This window comes from Schistocerca serialis, chromosome 2 (assembly GCF_023864345.2).
Source record: "Schistocerca serialis cubense isolate TAMUIC-IGC-003099 chromosome 2, iqSchSeri2.2, whole genome shotgun sequence".
NCBI lineage: Eukaryota > Metazoa > Arthropoda > Insecta > Orthoptera > Acrididae > Schistocerca > Schistocerca serialis.
Window position 1 is genome coordinate 825,592,152 of NC_064639.1, and position 22,849 is coordinate 825,615,000.

Sequence of the window (22,849 nt, forward strand, 5' to 3'; positions counted from 1 at the left end):
ATTCCTTACAGGATAGCCAGTTTGACAATAAGCCCCACAACAGAATGTTTCGCATTCAGTTGCATACCATCACATTCCATCAGTTCTCATCACTCCCTTATACCAATATGATTCTATATGCATTCTTTAAGAGTGGATACCAAGCTGTATGTCCTGCATGGGTTGTATCTCCCAATGAGTTCGCCTCTGATCTCAATGGTGCAAACCTTTGTGATCAGTGTGGCATGCAATTCCTCATTCAGTGTTCATGATTAAAGCTAATGGTTTGTTTCGAACATTTCTTGAATGTTGATGATGTCGATTTTGTGAAGTGTTATACATATATTCTATAGAAGATTGATCAATATACCTCTCAGACACTCATTTTCTGTCATCCTCCAATACATGTGATGAGTCATTAGCAGCTAATATTTTTCCTGTAGTAATTGTTAACCAAACACTTTCAAACAAACGTTACTAAATACTGAACTTGCTACCTCACACTCAAGGGGTTCCTTGTGTGTCACCAAGTCACGCTTGACAAAAGACTTAACACTGTCTATATCCTGGCAGACACATTTACACCAGACAACAAACAGTTCTTGGGACAAGATATTTGTTCAGATTCCTATCACACCATCCTGATTTATACTTTACATAGCAGCTGTTTATCACTTCTGGTGCATGACAGAATACTTTTTTAAAGAAGGCAATTACCAATTTCTTCCTCTATTTTCCACAAAAATGGTTAGATTATTCTAGTATTGAGCACTATGGATGTTAATTACTTACGCAAAGCTTTCCATGAAAAATCATCTTTAGTGCTTCCAGTCATCAGTGGCACATGAGTAAAATTTCCTGAAAGGAATTGTTTTGTTGGGTCTTCTGTTAGAAATCTCTCTGCTCCATTCCCATAATCCTTTTCAATAGTTGCTTTGTATATCAGTATTGGATCATACACAAATTCCTGAAGTAGAAAAATTCACTGCAAAATTGATATTTTGACAAAGTATACATATAAGATCATAATACAAATTAATACCACCACCTTCCTCTGTCTCACTTTTTTCCATCTTTTTATTAGTTTTTTCAGCCTCCAAAAATAATCCTTTATTCCAAAATCTTGAGACTGTACTTCAGTCTCCCTAAATATATTCCCTACTTTGGGACACAATTAAATTGTGACTTTATTGTAACAAAAGTTTCAGAGATATTTGAAATTTAAAATACAATTTGCTGTTACATACACATTGTGATTCCGTGATGATGTTACAAATTTTCAGGAATGATGAAGAAGGTTAAGTGCATCAATATGAAGTAAGTGACGCTTGTCTGGAAATGACTGAGTCGAATGTTGTAAGTGAAAACTGTTTTAATACCTTTGACAGTGGACCTCTTCTACTACAGGCTTTTTGCTTCCCATATTTTGGGAGGAAATAGTATGAACCAAAACAAGAAATAAATGTCCAGTAAACATGGGATCTAAGATGCATACCTTAAGAGCTATGAGCACTTGTTCATGTTTGTTACTGTGAAACACATCAGAGGAGTAAAGTTGCAGGTATCTTCTGCGATCTCACAAAAGCATCTGACTCCATGAACTATGTCTTGCTCATCTACAAATTGTACAAATATGTGATTAAGGACAGTGCTATAAATTGGCTTACATCATACTTACACAACAGAAAACAAATGGTAGCTATCACCTCAGATGTAGTGTATTATGATTCTAAATGGAGTACAGTACCACAAGGTGTGCCTCAAGGCCCCATTTTGGGGCCAATCCTGTTCCTAAGCACACTGGATACCTTAGAAAACTGGTTCCAGTTAAATGGGTTGAAACTGTACATTGCAAAAACCCATATGATACAAGTCAAAGCCAAACATTCCAAATGTATGGAACTTAAAATTCAACATAACAATCAACGTATGAAATAAGTTGACACAGTCAAATTCCTGGGGCTAAGTGTGGACAATAAATTAAGCTGGAATACACTTCCTATCAAATAAACCAAGCAGTTTTGCACTTGCAATGCAGATACTAGCAAATTCCAATGACTTGAGTACGCAAGAAATTCTTTGTCATTTTTGTTTTGAATCTGTCATTAGATATGGGATAATTTTCTGGGGAAGTTCAAGTAGTGTATAACGAATACTAAAACTGCAAAAGAAAATTGTCCAATACATGTGTACTACACTGCAAACAGAGTCTTCCCATTATTTTGGAAACTACAAATCCCAACTGTTCCCTCCATATACATTTATGAAATTATAATCTTCCTACACAGCAGACAAAAATTATTTGAGGGAATCATTTTAACCAAACATGTAACACAAGAAATAAAAATAATTTTATGCTATCCATGCACCATTTGAAATTATATGCACGGACTCCACAGTATATCAGGATGACAATATTTAACAAGTCAATGGGCAAAAACATGTTTAATATGAAGCTAGAAATTTTGAAAGCAAAACTACAGCAGATTCTGTGGGAGAAATGCTGCTATTCGATACAAGAATTCATAGAGGATGAAATGATAATTTGAGCAAGGGGGTGATTAAGTGTTAAATTCTATTGTGTATATATATAACAAAATTGTATTATTATTATTATTATGCTGTTTGTTAACATTGGCTGTTCTTTGTTTATGGTGAAACTTTACCACAATTTGACCTGCCTCCTGTACCTGAAGCAAATGATTTAGATTATGTATGTTTTGAGACAAATAAACCATAATTCACAATTCTTCTACTAAACAAGTGCTCATAGATCTTAAGGTATGCAGTTTAGAGTCCATGTGATACTGTACATTTTTTTTCTTATTTTGGTCCATACTACCTCATCCCAAAATATGGAAAGTAAAGGGCTTGCAGTAGAAGAGGTCACTGTCATAGTTGTCACAACTATTTCCATAACTTTTGACTTGATTGTTTCCAGACCAGGTCCTTAACCTCAAACTGATACATTTATCCTTCTCCATCATCCCCAAAAGCTTGTAACACCATCATGGAACCGCCCAGTATGTTCTGTCTTGATCAAAGAAAATAAACAATTAGTCCAATTCAGTTATTTATATTGATGCGTAGAAAACTGTAGGGAGAATAAAAGGAATTTAAAAAAGTAAATTTACAACAGATGAAGTGACAGCTAATGAAAAGAGGAAAAAATAAAACACATAGTGACAATTACAGCTTCATATTTCATAACTCCACCTTTGTAAAAATATAACAGCAAAGGCCCCCTCTTCCACCAATGTGACAATTATGTGTAATGTTCGTTAGTGTATATCTAATGCTGAATTGTGTGTAAAACATTTAGCAACAGTAGCCATTAAATAAATAAAACATACATGAAAAAAATTTCATTGAATGGATGCCCAGTATTAAAATTAGGATCAGTTGCATTTCCCTTGCTGCTCCAGAAATTTAACAGATGACTTCAACTCTTGTTCAGAAGATAATACTACTTTAAAAACTTATATTCATCTAAAACTGAAGGGCTAAAAACACCCAAAATGTCCACTCACTAGTTTGGGTGATGATAAAACATTCACCACTAAGCATAAGAGGCATATGAGCTGCTGTTTTTGAGAATCAGCCATTCCATTTTCAAAACAAGGATGGAGAAGGAAAATGTGAAGTTCTTTCAGAGGATTAGCTATTACAACCATGTAGCTTATGAGGACAAGAGGGCTACCATTAGATGTGGCTGAATGAAAATTCTATAGGAAAAACAAATAGGAGCTGAAAAACTGAAAATTAAGAAGTAACAGAGGGAGCAGTCAGTGTGTCAGAAATATAGAAAGGAGAAACTGAAAAGGCAAATGTGTTAGAGGGTATGCTGGTAGATGCGATTGAGAAAAAGAAGATTAAAACAAAAGAGAACTTTGAAATGTATAAAAAAATGGGGTAGCAAGGGAAAATCCATCAATTAGTAAATATTAAAGGGGATTTAACATGTAAAAGATTGGAAGGAAGTGAAACACAAGAGAAAAGGCTATATTTTCTCACTTTCTTTCTGTTATCCCTTTGCCTCCCTTTCTATCTTTTCATTCCTTTAAATGACAAATCTAGGCAAAAAGGCTATATTTTCTCACATTATTTCTGTTATCCCTTCACCTCCCTTTCTACCTTTTCGTTCTTTTAATACTTATCCTTGTTTTTTGTTTGTATGTTCATTCATCCATTTCTTCCATTTTCATTTGTTTTTCTGTTTAAATAGCCATCTGTAATGACCTCACTATTGATAGAAGATACAAACTTCCTTCCCTTCTTTCCTTTTCAGTTTCTCATTCATTCCTTTGCTTTTAACTTCTCCTACTTCTCTTTTCCCTTTCTACACCTGGCACACTTTTCTTCTCAGTTACTGACTTCCCTCTACACCACTTCTATCTCTCTCATTAGCTGCATTCTGTTTTTTATTTCCATCTGATGATATCCACTCACCTGTTTCCCGAAAGCTGCAGCATGAAACAAATCACATAACCCAGATGGTAAAAAGGTGAAAAAGTTTGAAGTGAATAAACAAAAATGCCAGAGAGGGCATATAGGAAGAGAGCAGAAATAACCTCAGAATGAGAGGTGGAAGAAAACAAAGAGATAACAAAATTAGCAGATAAAATTGTGAAATAGAGCCAAAGAAGAAGATAAAATTGTGAAATAGAGCCAAAGAAGAAGAAAAATTCTGTCATATAGACAGAATTACTTTTTGCTGGCGTGCTAACTCACATATGCAGACTCTGGAATTGAAAAGACACTTAGAACATTAGTAGGAAAAAAAAAGAAAAAAAAAGAAACATAATAATACTACATAGAGCAGCAGGAAATTAGATATTGCTGACTGATGTAAATAACTTGTATTTAACGGCACTCGTATCAATATATATTGCTGGACAAAGGGATGGGTAATTAGTGGCTGAGAGGGAGGCAGCAGATGTTCTGCTAGGAATGCGGGAGAGAGGGATGGCAGGTGCCCAATCTAACCATGTGATACACAGATACTGGAGCTGGTGAAGTGTGGCGCACCACGAAGAATGGCGGCATGGACTGGGAGGGGGTGAAAGGGCAAATGAAGGGGAAACTGTTGGACAGATGCTATGGGGACAGTGGGTTAACAGAGACTGAGATCAGGAAGATTACATGAGCAAATGATGTGTTGCAAGGATAACTTCCATCTTTTTAGTTCAGATGGTGCTGGAGGAAAGGATCTAGATGGCATGGGTTGTGAGGTAACCATCACCTTCAGCATGTTGTTCTCAGCAGCATGTTGTGCCGCTGGGTGGTCAATTTTGTTCTGGGCCACAGTTTGGCAGTGGCTATTCATTCTTGTGGGCAGCCTGTTGGTTGTCATGCTGACATAAAAAGTTGCACAGCAATTGCAACAGAGTTGGTATATGACATGGCTGCTTTCACAGGTGGCCTTGCCTCTGAAGGGATATGACTGACAGAACGGGAGTAGGAAGTGCTGGATGGATGAATTGGGAAGATCATGTACTGATGTGTTCCACAGGGATGCGACTGCTGTGACAAGGGGTTGAGAGTAGGAGTGGCTTAGGAAGAGATCAGGAAATTGTGTAGGTTGGGTGGGAAATAGAACACCATTTTAGGAGGGGTGGGAAGGGTCTTGGGTAGGATATCCCTCTTTTCTGGCCACAATGATAGATGATCAAAGCCCTAGCAGAGGATATGGTTGAGATTCTCCAGTCCATGGTAATAATGGGTGAGGAGAGGGGTGCTCCTTTGTAGCTGATTCTTGGATTTGGTGGGAGGATTAGGAGTGCAAGAGAATATGGCATGGGAAATCTCCCTAACCTGTGGAATCCCACCCACTTACATAACCATAACAATTTTCTTCTCTGGATCCCACCTCTCCTTTCAGTATCCTTCACAGATCTGGTACTGCATCTCCATGGTGCAAACATCCCAGAACCACATCTGTTCCCTCCGCAAGTCAGTGTTACTGTGCAGTCCCTGAGCACTCTACATACCACCTTGATAAATTATTAAACCTGTTGGCATCCGAGTCCTGCCTTGGAACACTACTGCCCATCAACACCTACCCTACCCACAGTGAACCCCTTTATCAGTCCCTCATAGCCTCCACACGCTGCCTGGCTGACCTTTTCAGTTTACCACATCCTCTAAAACTCCACAAAATCCAGATCTCATACAAACTCAAAACACTGTTGTTAACCTTACCACCAAAATCTCAATCCTATGTAAGTTTTAGTGCTACCCAAAGGCCTCAACCGCAGCCCCACACCCAAGTTTAACCAAGGTGCACTCATCAAAGGCCTAAAAGACCTACCCTCCTCCTCCTGATTCCTCCAGTGGAAACACTTATTTGCACCAACCCCTCCAACCAAAGCTAATTAATTCCAACACTGATCCTTGCCTCTCCCAGTTCATATCACCATTCTACTGTGACCCTCCCTCCTTCCCACCCAACCACCCTCTGGAAAACACTGTTGTTAACCTTACCACCAAAATCTCAATCCTATGTAAGTTTTACTGCTACCCAAAGGCCTCAACCGCAGCCCCACACCCAAGTTTAACCAAGGTGCACTCATCAAAGGCCTAAAAGACCTACCCTCCTCCTCCTGATTCCTCCAGTGGAAACACTTATTTGCACCAACCCCTCCAACCAAAGCTAATTAATTCCAACACTGATCCTTGCCTCTCCCAGTTCATATCACCATTCTACTGTGACGCTCCCTCCTTCCCACCCAACCACCCTCTGGAAAACACTGTTGTTAACCTTACCACCAAAATCTCAATCCTATGTAAGTTTTACTGCTACCCAAAGGCCTCAACCGCAGCCCCACACCCAAATTTAACTAAGGTGCACTCATCAAAGGCCTAAAAGACCTACCCTCCTCCTCCTGATTCCTCCAGTGGAAACACTTATTTGCACCAACCCCTCCAACCAAAGCTAATTAATTCCAACACTGGTCCTTGCCTCTCCCAGTTCATATCACCATTCTACTGTGACCCTCCCTCCTTCCCACCCAACCACCCTCTGGTCACCTTCCAGGCATTCCTTACCACCAACTTGGTTTATTTTATTTATTTATTTGAGATACATATTCCACAGATCCAGTAATGCGTGATTACGCACGGATGTGGAACAAGTCAAAGCAGATACAATATAGATATCATACAATACAATACATACTGCTATATTACACATGGGAGGTGAATGATTCTAAACTAGTACAATACAATGATATAATCAAAATAATAAACAATACAATACAATACAAAAATACAATAGTGATAAAAAACAATACAGATAGCAATGACATAGGAAATAATCTGAATTACTACTCAAATTATTTATCTCTGTTGAAGAATTCATCTAAAGAGTAGAAACATTTTTCCAGCAGGAATTCCTTTAGCTTTTTTTTAATAGCATTTTCTTTTCTTTTAGAAACTTTATATTACTCGGGAGTGCGTTAAATATTTTTATACTTGTGTACTTTACCCCTTTTTGTACCAGACAGAGATTTTTCCGTTCACAGTGCATATCACCTTTCCGTCTTGTGTTATAATGATGGTATGCCTCATTTGTTTCATATTCAGAGGAATTGAGAAGAGTGAAGGCCATGAGTGAGAGGAGATATTGTGAGGTAGTGATTAATATACCTAACTGCTTAAAAAGATTTTCACATGAGGTTCTTGGAGGGACACTACGTATAATTCGGACTAGTTTTTTCTGGCTTACAAAAATTTTTTTTGAAAGTGGTGAGTTGCCCCAAAAGATTATTCCATAGCACATCATTGAATGAAAGTAGCCAAAATATGCAGACCTTGATACGTTGATGTCTCCAATTTTGGAGATTATTCTGATGGCAAATGTTGCTGAGCTAAGCTTTTTTAGTGTTTGTTGTATGTGGAATTCCCAGTTGATCCGGTTATCAATGTGAACGCCTAGGAACTTTGTGCACTTAACGCTCTGTAACTGTTGGCTCTCATGTGCAATGTTAATCTCTTCTGGGCTTATGTAACTGGATTGGAACTGCATGTAATTTGTTTTACTGAGGTTTATTGCTAGAGAATTTGCCGTGAACCAGTTCAGAGCATTTGCAAGTGCTTGGTTGGTATTTAATTCTACGTCAGAGGAGGTTTTGCTGGCTGTCACAATACTTGTGTCATCTGCAAACATTGTGATATTGGTAGCACTATTTGAGGACAGGGGTAGGTCATTAATATATATAATAAATAGGAGGGGACCAGGGACTGACCCTTGCAGAACTCCATGATGTACTGTTCCCCAGTCAGACTCTACCTCTCCTACTTGTAGATTGTTAACACCTAATACTATTTTTTGTTGTCTGTCTTCTAGATCTGATCTGAGCCAGTTACCCATTTGTCCACGGATTCCATATTGGGCTGCTTTTCCTAAAAGGTCTCACGATCCTTTCCCAGGTCTCATCCCAAGAACACAAACCTCTCAACAAAAGAAAAGACAGCCATTCACAGTCTCAAAACAGACCATTCCCTGTGATAAAAGTTCCCTCACCATCATGATGAATAGCAGTGACTACTTGACAGAAGGTTCTGCCAACTGCTAGACTCTTCCACATACAGGCTCTGCCATTGTAATCCTTACTCGGGAATCCAACATACCTTCCAGCACCTACTCAAATCTTTGGGCACATCTCAGAACCTCTTCCCTGAGTCCATCTCTGTCCTCACGCCAATGACACGCACATCCCACTTTTATATGCCCCCTGAAATCTACAAAAACGACAATCGTGGACACCATCTGAAAGGATTTCCACTCTTGTTGACCAACGCCTCCAATGAACTGTGTGAAGCCTAACCTCTCATGTCGAAGATACTAACCAGCTCCTTTACAGACTCTTGACCATCTCCATCGCTTTACCACTTGGATCCCTACTTATCACTACTGATGACGCCTCAACGTCCTACACCAACATCCCTCACACCCATTGTCTTGCAGCTATCAGACACTACCTCTCCCATTGTCCTTCTGACACCAAACCCACTATCTCATTCATCATATACCTTACCAACTATATCCTCAATCACAATTACTTCTCCTTTAAGGGGAAGGTATGTAAACAAATCCATGGCACAGCCATGGGCACCCGCATGGCATCCTCTGCTACCAACCTATTTATGTATTTATGGGCCATCTAGAGGTAGCCTTCCTAGCCTACTAAAACCCCAAACCCCTTGTCTGTTTCAAGTTCACTGACGATACCTCCATGGTCTGGACTCAGGGCCAAGCCACCCACCCTACCCTCATTCCTCCACAACCTCAACACCATCTCTTCTATCTGCATCACCTGGTCCTTCTCAACCCAAAATGCCACCTTTCTGGATGTTTACTTCCAGCTGTCTGATGGCTCCACCCGCGCCTCAGCCCATATTAAACCAGCTAACTGCCAACAGTGCCTGATTTTTGACAGCTGTCAGCCCTTCCACACCAAAACATTGCTTACATACCGCCTGGTCACCTCTGGACAGCATATCAGCAGTGATGAGAATTTCCTTGACCAGTATGGTGAAGATCTCACAAGGGCCTTCACAGACAGCCACTACCACCCCCCCTTCCCCCAGACCTAATCCACAAATTTCTCTTGCTATCTGTCCAATTTACCCACCCAGTACTTCCAACTCCTGTCCTATCATTGGTTTATTCTATCTCATCAGAGGCAGGGAAATCACCCTACAGCTTTTTTATGTTGGTATGACAACCAACATGCTATCTGTCAGAATGAATGACCGCTGCCAAACTGTGGCCAAGAACGAAGTTGACCACCAAGTGGCTCAACATGCTAGAGGTCAATGGTTGCTTCACAACTTGTGCCATCTGAATCATTCTGTCCACCACCAGCTTTTCTGTACTACATAGATGTCAGTTATCCTTGCAACACATTCTCTGCTTGTATAATCCTCCTAGCCTTAATCTGTGCTAACCCACTGTCCATACAGCCTCTGCTCAACAGTTTCCCCTTCCTGAATCATGTCATCTCCTCCAAATCCACATCTCCGTGTCACCCTCATTGTGCACCACACCTCACTGGCTCAAGCCCAGTGTATCACATTCCTAGCCTGTACACCTGCCACCCCTCAACCTGCTTTCCTAGCCATCACAACTGCTGCCTCCCTTTGAGCCACTAGCTGCCGCCCAGCCCTAATCCCTCTTCCAGACACCCTCCACTCCATCCCTTTACCTACCCCACCTAACAAAAACATCTCTCTATCCTAGTCCACTTGTCAGACTGCAATACGGGCTCTGTGTCTAGCATATACAATGCAGAAGCAAGCAAGGTTTCACTCTCTTTTGTGTGTTCCTGTTGATAGCTCAATGATTCTGCTATTTCATGAGTGGTCTCCTTTATTCCTAAATTATTTACATTCTGCCAGAACTTTCCTTGATATGTTCATCTCTCTCCTTATTATATATAATTTTATGTAAAATATGTTCTCATAGGTGTCGTAGCTGCAGTACAAAGAAGCAGAGTAGAGCAGAGTAGAACAAAGAAACGTATTTTACATTACAAAGAAAATTTTAATGCTGCTAAGAAGTAAAAGCATGTTGTTAGTGTTTCCTCTGACCCCGTCAATGTCTTTCTGAAAGTAGCTCATAAAATATTTATGGGAAATTGAAGTACTGTGATGAAGCTATTAAACATAGGACGTTACTATGGAATGGTCATTTAGAATGAATGAATGTTAATAGGTGTGAATGAAGCTGTGGAGTCTAGGAATCTTCAAGAGGGGAATTGGGAAGACTTTAAACTACGAATGTTGAGAAGCAAGAAAGAAAATTAGTATGTTAAGCATATTAGTTCATATGGTTCAACTAAGAAAAAAACAGCTTTGAGTAGTGAAAGGATCAACTAATTCTATGGTAGTGGCAGTGACCTGCATTGCAATTATCCTGAACAAAAGTCATTTTATTAGCTGCTTGAAGTGCTAGTGCTATGAAAAAATAAGGAAAACGTAAAATTATCTTGACAGGGAAACATAATATTTTATTTGTGTCACATCATAATTAAGTTTATAATAGCTCTGAACAAACTCTATGTTTAAACTTACTTAGTGCCTAGATATATAACAAAATGGCATCGAATCATCATATTGATAGGCTGACAAATAGTTCAATTTGGAGCAAGATTAGCAACGCCAAGATTGTAGTAATGACAATAAACAGGAAAAAAACAGACTCAAACTTATATTTGGAATAGGTGAAATTAATCAGCTTCTAATTTCCAGTACCTCAGAAGCACAACTTCAAAGACTGGAAATACTGATCAGAATGCAGAAATCACTAGATTTTACAATCAAGTCAGAAACCTGCTTCAGGATAGCAAAATACCACAAAAAGGCAAAAACAACCACATAACACACATACTTTGTGAAACAACCGTATACCACTCATACTTTGTGCCAATTCTCACTTATGGTTTAGAGACATGTACCCTATTGGCAAAAGACTGGAGTGGAATTGAAGTGACAGAGATGAGATTCATAGAAACTATTAACCAGACTGCTAGAAAGGACAAGATCAAAAAAGGAAGTGAACAAGAATATAGCCAGCATTGAAGCCCCTATTACTAGTGCAATATAGATATGCAGACTGCAGTGGTATGGGTAAATTATGAGAATGGGTGAGAAAAGACCAACCAGAAAATATTTTGAAATAAGTGTCCAAGGCAAAAAAGACCTAGAGGAAGGTCCAGAAAATGCTGGATAGGTGCAATGTAATTAGGGGTGGAGGAGAGAAGATTCCAGAGGAAGACGTCCAGGAACAGAAAATCTGTGAAGACATAAAGGGATGGCAAGCACTTGCACACCCCTTCTGGGAGACTGGAGCTGGGAAATGATGATGATGATGGTGGGTTTTACAAACAGAAGTCTCTCTCTTAAATGAACTGACATACAGACAAAATTCTTGCATGTCTGCCATACTTTCGCTCCACAGTGGCTTCTACATCTGCATCTACATCTACATCTACATCCATACTCTGCAAGCCACCTGACGGTGTGTGGTGGAGGGTACTTTGAGTGCCTCTATCGGTTAAGATAATGTTCTGTTGCAGTGTAATAAAAATTAACAAAGTACTTTATTCTGTGTAGCTCTCTCATAAGAGTATCAGGTTAGGTCAATAACGAAAGACTTAAAGGGGCCTCATCAAGCACAAGATTTATCTACAACCTGGCTGGGAATTGAACCTGGGCCCATTGCATGGTAGGCAAACATGTTACCATTGAGCTAAGCAGGCAGACAATATTTTAAGAAGTTTTCAATAGACACAAGGCAGGAAATTGGAAATGTCTAAAAACTCGAATTAAATTAAAGGTACATTTTATTATTAGCTCCCTGTATATAATCTGAATTGTGGGAAATCCCAGGTACTGCATGGATTAATGTCCAAAGCAATGTGAGCCTCCATTCTTGCAATATGAAAACAGCTATTTATCTTTCAAAGCTGTCAGATTACTCATCAGTGTGATGTATACAATAGATGTCAAATATTAAATGAACATAATAATACAAAAAACAGTTTTTTTTAACATTTTGCTTTTGAAGCCTCATTATTGCAAATGTTACATTTTCCATTGAACAGTCTTCTGTGGTCATTTAAGGACTATCTGGTTTTGGAACCTTGCACGAAGAGTCACAGCCTCTTTGTCTATATCAGTGCTAACTTAATCATAGCTTCCATCATTATAATGTGCTGTAAATTTGTGTAACTGAAAATCAATTCTTAACTGTGCAATATTTTGTATTGTGACCAAAATATAACTCATAATGAGATTTTCACTCTGCAACAGTGTGTGCGCTGTTATGAAACTTCGTGGCAGATTAAAACGGTGTGCTGGACCGAGACTCGAACTCAGGACCTTTGCCTTTTGCGGGCAAGTGCTCTACCATCTGAGCTACCCAAGCATGACTCATGCTCCATCCTCACAGCTTTACTTCTGCCAGTGGCTAAGCCATGTCTCTGCAATGTCCTTTCTTCCTGGAGTGCTAGTTCTGCAAGATTCACAGAAGAGCTTCGGTGAAGTTTGGAAGGTAGGAGATGAGGTACTGACAGAAGTAAAGCTGTGAGGATGGGGCGTGAGTCGTCCTTGGGTAGCTCAGATGGTACAGCAGTTGCACATGAAATGAAAAGGTCCTGAGTTTGAGTCTCAGTGTGGCACACAGTTTTAATCTGCCAGGACGTTTTATAACTCATAATGTTTTAGAATGCTTTCTTAGTCTACAGAAAACTAATTAATTGTTTTTATGACTTTCAACACCACAAAGGTGCACAAAAAATTTGCAGATCACATGATACTTACATAAAATCCAGTAATGGAATCAGCAATTTCCTGAGCATCTTTCTCTTTTAAGCAGTTGTATATTTCCTTTGATGAATTGTCAGGGCAGTTCAATAGCTGTGCTTGCTTCTTTGCTTGTCCTAATGGATCATGAAGTACAACTGACTGGACGCCACCACTCATTGCAATTGCCCGATGAAACAATCCTAGGGAAAATTATAATAGCAAGTAGTCAGTAAAGATACATTACATATGTTGACATAGGTACACAAAAGTATTCATAGAGTTGTTCAGTAATATGAGAGTTGAGGATGGCCAATGCAGAACAAGGCTGCTGTTTTATTTTAAGTGGTTTCTCATCATATACATTTAAGCTGCTGCTGGTGATGATTTATTATGTTCAAGTATAGAGGTAAGGAAGATGATTCTGTGTTTTATATTACTCATTATACACTAGCAATAGACTTTTTTATTTCAACTGTCATTACTTATCAATATTTTAAATAGCTAAATGACAGCCAAAAATAGAACTGATTTGAGTGTGTCCAACATTAACAGAATAGGGGAGGAAAACTTCAAATTCTAGGTTGAGGTTATCTTTCTCCTGTTGCTGCTTTTTTAAATGTAAGTTATAATATACTATTGTAGGTACATTTCTCTTACACTCTTGACAATTTAATTTTATATTGTATGTGTGACTCCTCATCCAATTTCTAGTTTCCAAAAATTCTTTCTTAGACAATGAAGATCATGCTATTATTTTGATTGATCTTCTTTTCCCAGTATCTATACACTTGTTTTGTTAGTGGCATCTGGCTCAAGCCAGTGTTAATGTGTGAGTGTTTATTGAGACAATGTGCATACCTGTGTCCTGGGACACATCACTTTTGTATGATGGCATCATAAGCACCAGCAGAGTACAGGGGAGGAGCAAGAGACGACACTTTCCCACATCTACCACCCCCCTCCCCTTCCCAGAATCTAAAGTACAGAGTTTTTATTCATTACAAAATTCTCATACACTTATAGAAGTGATTTCCTGTGATTATTGTTAGCCAACTTTAGCACCTATGGAATTTAGTTTTTTGTGGTATGACACACCTCAATACTGACCAACTCATTCATATCAAAGATGCCAGTTTTGGAGTTCTACTGCCCCCCTTCCGAACAGGAAAAGATTCTTTGGAAACCTGTGGATGGCATCTCTTTTAATTGATATTCCATGACTATCAAGTGTTAATACAATGAAGGATATAAGTATACAGTTCACCAGAAGACATAATACCAATTCATCCATGCTGTTATTCAGGTGTGGAAGACACAAATGAGGAACTCCTCCACCTACAAATCATAAAAAGTAATTGCAGTGCAGTAATTTAAAATGTATACTGAATAATAGTCATGTCTTAAGTGTATCAATAACAATGACAGCTGATGTGATGATAACATTTATGAGTCATAGAACACATCAACAAAGAATAATTCTGGATAAAAACAAAGCCTAATTTGCTGTTGAAATCATTGAACAATGACGTGGATTGCTTTATATAACCATAGAGTTAGTGTAATAAATTGTATTAGAAATCAGTCAGTGTCTTCAATTTGTTTTCGCAATTACAATCTGATTCAAGAACAAACAAGACATTTGAATTCATTTACCAACCATTGAACTGATGATCTCCATTAATTAGTAACTACAACACAAATGATGCTAAGGAATATAGAAGAGGAGTCTTTTTGTTATTTTTGCCATTAATAGACTACATTAGCAAACTGAAAATTCACAAAGAAGCTTGTGCATTAGAATACTGTACCTTCTTCCTGCTTTTAATCACCATGATGATTTGGACCTGAGGTATTGCTGTTCTCTAAGAATGAACTACAACTAAAGATTCACACACACACACACACACACCCACACACACACACACACACACACACACACACACACACACAGCCGGCCGTGGTGGTCTTGCGGTTCAGGCGCTCAGTCCGGAACCGCGCGACTGCTACGGTCGCAGGTTCGAATCCTGCCTCGGGCATGGATGTGTGTGATGTCCTTAGGTTAGTTAGGTTTAAGTAGTTCTAAGTTCTAGGGGACTGATGACCAGAGATGTTAAGTCCCATAGTGCTCAGAGCCATTTGAACCATTTTGAACACACACACACACACACACACACACACACACACACACACACACACAGAGAGAGAGAGAGAGAGAGAGAGAGAGAGAGAGACCATCTCTCAGTGCTGTCTGGAGCTCATCTCCACTATTGTGGTGAGTAGTAATCTATCCGAATTCATATTATTGTTATTCCATCCCAGATTTTCCATTGTTTGCTTTTACCATAATAGTCAGTTTGTTTAGATGTTCTGATCAGTTTAACAATTTGGGATGTATTTTTCTGAAAACTATGTCAGTATTTTCCTTGCAGACTGTTTGATCCAATTTCCTGTGGTGTTGATGATTCAATAAAATATCAAACAATTATTCTTATATAATAACAATGTCTACATTAAAATGTTGAAAGCACCATTAACTCAGACTTTTTTGCAGATAAGAGGGCCATCCAGGAACAAAGGAATGTTTTGCCATACTGATATTTTCTTCAATGATAATTTTGGCTCATACTTTGTATACTTTTCCACATTGTTCCCTTTCACATTAAGGCACTTGTTGTACCTTGGCACCAATTTGTGAATACTCTCTTCATTCCATGTGGCCACCTGACTGCTCAACCAGGTCATGACAGCATCCTTCAGGTCTTCATCATTTGAAGAGTGTTTACCAGCAACGTGCTCCTTCAGTTTTGGAAACAGGAAAAGGTCTGATGGTAGGTCCGGGCTTTAGGAAGGATGCTCAAAAATGTCCCACCTGAATTTCTCATGTAGTGAGGCTTGTAGCTGCCAGGCAGTATGCAGACTTATAGTGTCACGCAATTGAACAATTCCATGGGAGAACTTGCCCTTTCAGTCATTCTAGGTAGCCTGCTGAAGATGTTCAAGGACAGCACAGTGTACATCACTACCTATGGTCACATTGCAGGGATTGAAATGGACAAGTAGGACCCCTTCGCTGTCCCAGTGTACAGAAGTCAGGAGTTTTGAGTTGTTGCAGTTTGTTTGAACTTGCACAGTGATTAAAGATGAAGCCACTCTGTAGGCTGTTGCTTCAGTGTGATAATGTTATGAGAAAGCCATGGCTCATTTCTTGTAACAATTTGATCAATGACTGTATCGGCATCTCCTTCATAATGCTTCAAGAATGCTAATGTAGCACCCATTGTTGCTGCTCTCTGGTCATCCTTGAACATGCGCAGCACCTACTGTGCATGGCTTTTGTGGTATGCTAAATGCTGAGTGACAATTTTGTGCACAACTGAACGAGATACTTCATGATATGTTCATACACGTCACTAATGGTGACTCATCGATTCTCTTGAATTACACGACCAACCTTTTATTTCAGCACCTCTGCTGTGATGGAGAGCCGCCCTGCTCTCTCTTTGTCATGAATAACTGTTCTCCCTTTCTTAAACATTATCCACCATTTCCAGACATTGGCTGCTTTTATTGAACCTTCACCATAAATGGTAATACGTCTGATGCAAATGTCACAGGACCCAACATTTTCTGCTTGCAGAAGATGAATAACACCTTGCACCTTGCAGTTGGCAGGTATTGTGGTTGGTACAGTCATGATCACAGCAATCTCTGCACTTACCACATGTGGCAACTATCTGCATCACACTGACCTAATGAGTGGCTGCCACAAGACAGGTGCACAGACTGTATGCACAAACATTCTTTACTTTCTGTATGGCCCTCACAGATTATAATATGCTTTGTTAGCAAATGAATGTAACACATGCTGACTAGAAGAAAAGTAAGTGGTAGTGTCACATGAGGTATGTGAGTCACTCTTGAACTATCTTATATTCCTAATTCATATTGTAGGCTTAAGTTTTAACACAGCATAAACACATTCAATAAAGCTCACAATTTGCAGCATTGTCCCCAGAACTGATTGTCGCACTTTGGTTCTGAGTCGAGTGGAAGGACTGAACCAGAGACTTTAAAGGTTCTGTGACAAGCTAGGCTGCAACTGCCTGGACTTGCACCACATGCTTGAGAGCTGTAGGGTCCCCCTAGATAGATCAGGTGTGCACTACACATCAGAAGTTGCTGTACTGGTAGCTGACTGTGTGAGGGGTGCACACAAGGGTTTTTTACATTAGGTGACTCTCCATCCAATACAGATAACGACAGCTGTAGGAAACCCAGAAGTTTCACTGAAGATCAAAAGAAATGCTTTCCACAGCAACCAAATGCCAGAGTTAGAAGCACTCATGAAAGCAGAGAAGTTCACATAACAGTAGGTACAGAAAGCTGATCAAAACCTGAAATTGTTAGCAGTGAGAATTTTGAGGAAATTTTAAGTGTATATCAAAAGCAAAGGCAAATGGGAAATGGGGCTGGCGTATTTGTCCCAATAGGCAAGAAACTCAAAACCACTAAGACAGAAATTGAAGCTGCATGTGAGATTGCATGGGCAAGACTTAGTATCAGGGGTGGGCGTCAAATGATACTGTATCCTTCTGTCGCCCACCAGACTCATCTCCTGATGTAGCTGAAAACTTCAGAGAAAACCTCAGTTCACTTGTACATAAGGTCCCCAGTCATTCTGTAATGATCAGAGGAGACTTTAATCATCCATCAATGAATTGGGAAACTTGCAGTTTTGCGAGTGGTGGGCATGATAAGAAATCCTGTGAAACTTTACTAAATGCCTTCTCTGAAAATTGCCTAGAATGGATAGTTAGGAACCCCACTTAAGATGGAAATATAATGGATCAAGTGGCAACAAATCGACCTGACCTCTTTGAGGATGTCCACATCAAAACTGTTATCAGTGACCATGACACAGTTGTGGCAACAATGATTATCAAAGTACAAAGAACAACCACAAGAAGCAGAAAGATGTATATGTTCAGTAAACTATACAAAAAACAGTAATGCTGTATCTCAATGAGTAACTTGAAACTTTTAGCAGAGGGCAGGAGCATGTAGAGGAACTCTGGATCAAGTTAAAAAAATTAGTTGACCATCCACTGAATAGATATGAACCCAGTAGAACAGTTCATAACGGGAGGGAACCTCCATGGTATAGAGTCACTGCAAAGAAAATTCTAAAGAAACAGAGATTACTGCATAATAAACAAAGCATAGAGCTATAGATAAAGAGATGGTGAATGTAACACACTTGGCTATCAAGGCAGCAGTGCAGGATGCCTTCAGTGACTACCATAGCAGAATATTGTCAGGTGACCTTTCACAGAACACAAAGAAATTCAGTGTATGTAAAGGCTGTTAGTGGCACCAAAGTTAGTGTCCAGTATCTATCAAATGAGACAGGAACTGAAATTAATGGTAGAAAAGCAAAATCTGAAATGCTTAACTGTTTTCAAATGTTCCTTTACAAAGGAAAACCCAGGAGAATTGCCCCAACTCAACCCTTGTAGCATTGAAAACACAAGTGAAATAAGTATTAATGTCAGTGGTGTTGAGAAACAGCTGAAGTCATTAAAGTAGAACAATGCTCCAGGCCCCAATGGAATCCCTGTCAGATTCTATACCAAATTTGTGACTGAATTAACCCCCCTCCCCCTTTTAACTATAATCTATCATAAATCCCTCAAACAAAAAACCATTCCCAGTTCTTAGAGAAAGGCAGACCCACCTACAAGAAGGGTATTAGAAGTGATTGACAAAACTACCTTCCAATATCCTTGACATCAATTTGTTGTAGACTCTTAGAACATATTCCGATCTCAGACAGAATGAAGTACATTGAAGACAATGACCTCCTCAATGCCAACCAGCACGGATTTCAAAAACATCGACCACATGAAACTCATCTCGCACTTTTCTCACATGACATACTGCAAGCTTTGGATCAAGCCAGTCAGGTAGAGCAGTATTTCTTTACTTCTAAAAAGCATTTGACTCAGCACCACACCTATGCTTATTTTCCAAAGTATGATCATGTGGAGTATCATGCGAAATTTGTGACTGGAGTGAGGACTTTTTGCTAATGAGGACACAGCATGTTATCTTGGATGGAGTAAACTCAGGCTTTTTGCAAATGATGCAGTTATCTATAATGAAGTACAATCTGAAAGAAGCTGCATAAATATTCAGTCAGATCTTGATAGGATTTCAGTGTGGTGCAGAGATTGGCGACTTGCTCCAAATGTTCAGAAATTTAAAATTTTGCATGTCAAAAATGAAAAATATATTATCCTATGACTATAATATCAATGAGTCATTATTTAAATTGGCCAACTCGTACAAACAGATGGGTATAACATTTTGTAGGGATATCAAATGGAATGATCACCTGGATTCAGTCATGGGTAAAGCAGGTGGTAGACTTTGGTTTATTGGTAGAACACTGGGGAAGCATAATCAAACTACGAAGAACATTGCTTACAAATCACTCATGCAACTGGTTCTAGAATATTGCTCAAGTGTATGGCACCCACACCATATAGGGCTAACAGGGTATATTGAACATATACAGAGAAGGGCAGCATGAATGGTCACAAGTTTGTTTAATCCATGGGAGAGGGTCACAGAGATACTGAAGGAACTGAACTTGAAGACTCTTGAAGATAGATGTAATCTGACCCGAAAAAGTCTATTAACCAAGTTTCACGAACCAGCATTAAATGATGACTCAAGGAACATACTACAACCCCATATCTATTGCTCACATAGAGGTCATGAGGATAAGTTTAGAATAATTACTGCAAGCACACAGGCATTTAAACAATCATTCTTCCCACACTCCATATGTGAATGGAACCTGAAAAAACCCTAATAACTGGTACAATGGTATGTGTCCTCTGCCTTGCACCTCACAGTGGTTTGCAGTGTAGAGATGTAGATGTAGATGTGTAGTAAGGCTGGTATCATCATTTCTTAATTCAAGTTTATTTTCATTAGATTCATGTGGCATAATGTAGGCAAAAGAAGGAAAAAAATTGTTTTGACTAAAAAGCAAATTTAAAAGTCACATACACTGTTTAGTGCAGTCAGGGTGTGTACCATAAAGCCATCTGAAATCGCAGTTCATGAAAGATGTTTTTATGAAACATTTTGAATTCCAATTTAATGCTTCATAGAGACATCAGTTCTCTTGATGTTATTTCTCTTCAAACCAAGCCCAAAGCACTACAAAACCAGCCCGTACCAGTCCTGTCATATGTCAGAATATGAGGGGCCCTGTGGAAAAGTGGCACATGCCACCCGTACAGTGATTTTGTTAATTTAGTACAGCAAGGCAGCCGTTGCCATCTAGTGGGAACTTCTAGCACTGTGGCATGTGCATGTTCCTTTAAAGAGAACATATTATATTTGCTGTTATTCAGGACTGACACATTCACAGTGGAAAAGAGGCCCATGCCAATAGTATCTCTGTGTCTCATGAGTCAATTCATCTTGTTGGCTGACTTGGTTTTGGAAACCCAATTAGAAAGCGTTTCTCAATTGTTGTTCATATGTTTCCAAGATGGCGGCAATAGGTGTTGCTATTAATGTTAACCACGAAGAAAATGCAACAGTGCATGTAAAAAAAGAAGAATTCATTAAAAAAAATGAGCGGAAAGATAACGAAAAAAAGAGATTAAGAAACAATGGAAAGTAATATAAATCCCAAAAAAATAAGAGTGCGCCCAAGAAATTGTTGCATAGTGACAGTGATCATTGCTGCAAAACTAAAACTAAACTCCATCCGAACAGGCCTTGGAAGGCCCAACGGTACCGACCAGCCACCGAGTGAACCTCAGCCCACAGGTGTCACTGCATGCGGATATGGAGGGGCATGTGGTCAGCACACTGCTCTCCCGGCTGTATGTTAGTTTACGAGGCTGGAGCCATGACTTCCCAATCACGTAGCTCCTCAGTTTGCCTCACAAGGGCTGAGTGCATCCCACTTGCCAACAGCAAACAGCACTCAGCAGACCGGATGGTCACCCATCCAAGTGCTAGCCCAGCCCGACAGTGCTTAACTTTGGTGATCTGACGGGAACCGGTGTTACCACTGCGGCAAGGCCATTGGCTTGCTGCAAAACTAGTTTCTGCAAATACGCTACATTGAATGAAGAACAGAAGGAGGCGATATTTATTGACTTTTATTTGTTTGCAGATTATAATAAGCAAAATGCTTATTTATTTGGGTTAGTGCGGCCAATTGCCATTTCTGTTAAACAATTGAGGAGTGTCTGTAGCAATGAAGAATGTGACACTGAGAGTCATGAATCTACAACACATGTATATATACATACACCCAGGCAGGATAGAGGAGGCAAGCATTGATAACAAGAGAAAAAATTAGGTTAGAAATCACATCAAAATGTTTCCGAGGGACACATCACATTATAGTAGAACGCAGAATCCGAACCAGTCCTACATGACCTCTGTTCACTCAATTGCTGGAATGTATTGTTTGTACTATGAAGATATTAAAAATACAGATGAGTTCCTATTGAAACAACATGTGTATGAAACCATTTTCAACACAGAATATAATATTTGTTTTAAATTGCTGTTGAGTGATACTTGTTGAATTTGTGATTGTGCTAAGGCACGTAATAACACCAAATCCACGGACATCAAACTGCACCTTGAGATAGCTGAAGCTGCATATAGTGCTCTGAAAAGTCAAATCAGTATGGTAGTGATGCACTCATTTTGTGCATGGTCTTACAATGACATTGCCAACACAGTTTTTAAAAGAGAAAACTTTGGACATATAATTTCTGTATTCACCACTGTAGTGATGAGAAGGTGGTGATGTGTGTCTGGTCCGAGAATGTTGCATCTAGAGGAGCCGATGAAAAGCAGTGTTTTAATAGCTTTAGACATGGTGAAGGAAGAATGTCGTCAAAGTTCACACAGTCAGACTGAGAAACCTGTGCGAGTTAGTTTACAGAAGTGTCATGGATGATTTACAAAGCCTGCAGACTCCCAGTTAGTTCCTAAATATCCAAATGGATGTCAAATTAAGGCAGCAAAGCTCAAGGACCTTCAAAGCTTACAGCAATTTGTGCCTCCAATATGTTCAAGTTTTTATCAGTCATTGTTATGTGGTTGTAGTGACGATACAATGGAACAGGAAAACATTGATGAGGAGTTCGACTATTGATGACATGCTATGTAATGTGCCTACATGTCAAGGATTTCATTTTCTGTACTTTAAATTGCAATAAAGTGGCCTAATATTTAATAGTATTTGCAAAACACCATCTAGTTACTGTAACAACAGTTGGTATCACAGCAGGAGTTCACATTACTATTCAAAATCATATTTCCTTAATTCCCATTTCCTGACACAACATACTCCGGTGGCATTTGCCCCTTTTCCACTGGGCCCCTCATATACTAGTTTCGGCATATGGTTGCCTTGAATTCACCATTTTTATCACTGTTGCTGTTATCTTTCTTTTTTTTCCGAATACAAATGAAGATCATCATCAGATTGGAATAGCATTTCTACTCATAC

The 22,849-nt window shown here is 39.3% G+C and overlaps 1 protein-coding gene and 1 pseudogene across 3 annotated transcripts in view; both read right to left on the minus strand.

Moving 5' to 3' along the window:
- Positions 1-22,849, minus strand: part of LOC126458075 (juvenile hormone esterase-like) — a 179,036-nt gene that overhangs the window by 21,305 nt on the left and 134,882 nt on the right. For all 3 annotated transcript variants that reach the window (XM_050094890.1, XM_050094891.1, XM_050094889.1), the window contains exons 5-6: positions 13,306-13,490; positions 772-946 (exon numbers count right to left, since the gene is read on the minus strand). In XM_050094890.1, the coding sequence (XP_049950847.1) occupies positions 772-946; positions 13,306-13,490 (360 nt within the window). The remainder of the gene's footprint in view (positions 1-771; positions 947-13,305; positions 13,491-22,849) is intronic.
- LOC126459569 (5S ribosomal RNA) lies at positions 21,290-21,407 on the minus strand (annotated as a pseudogene).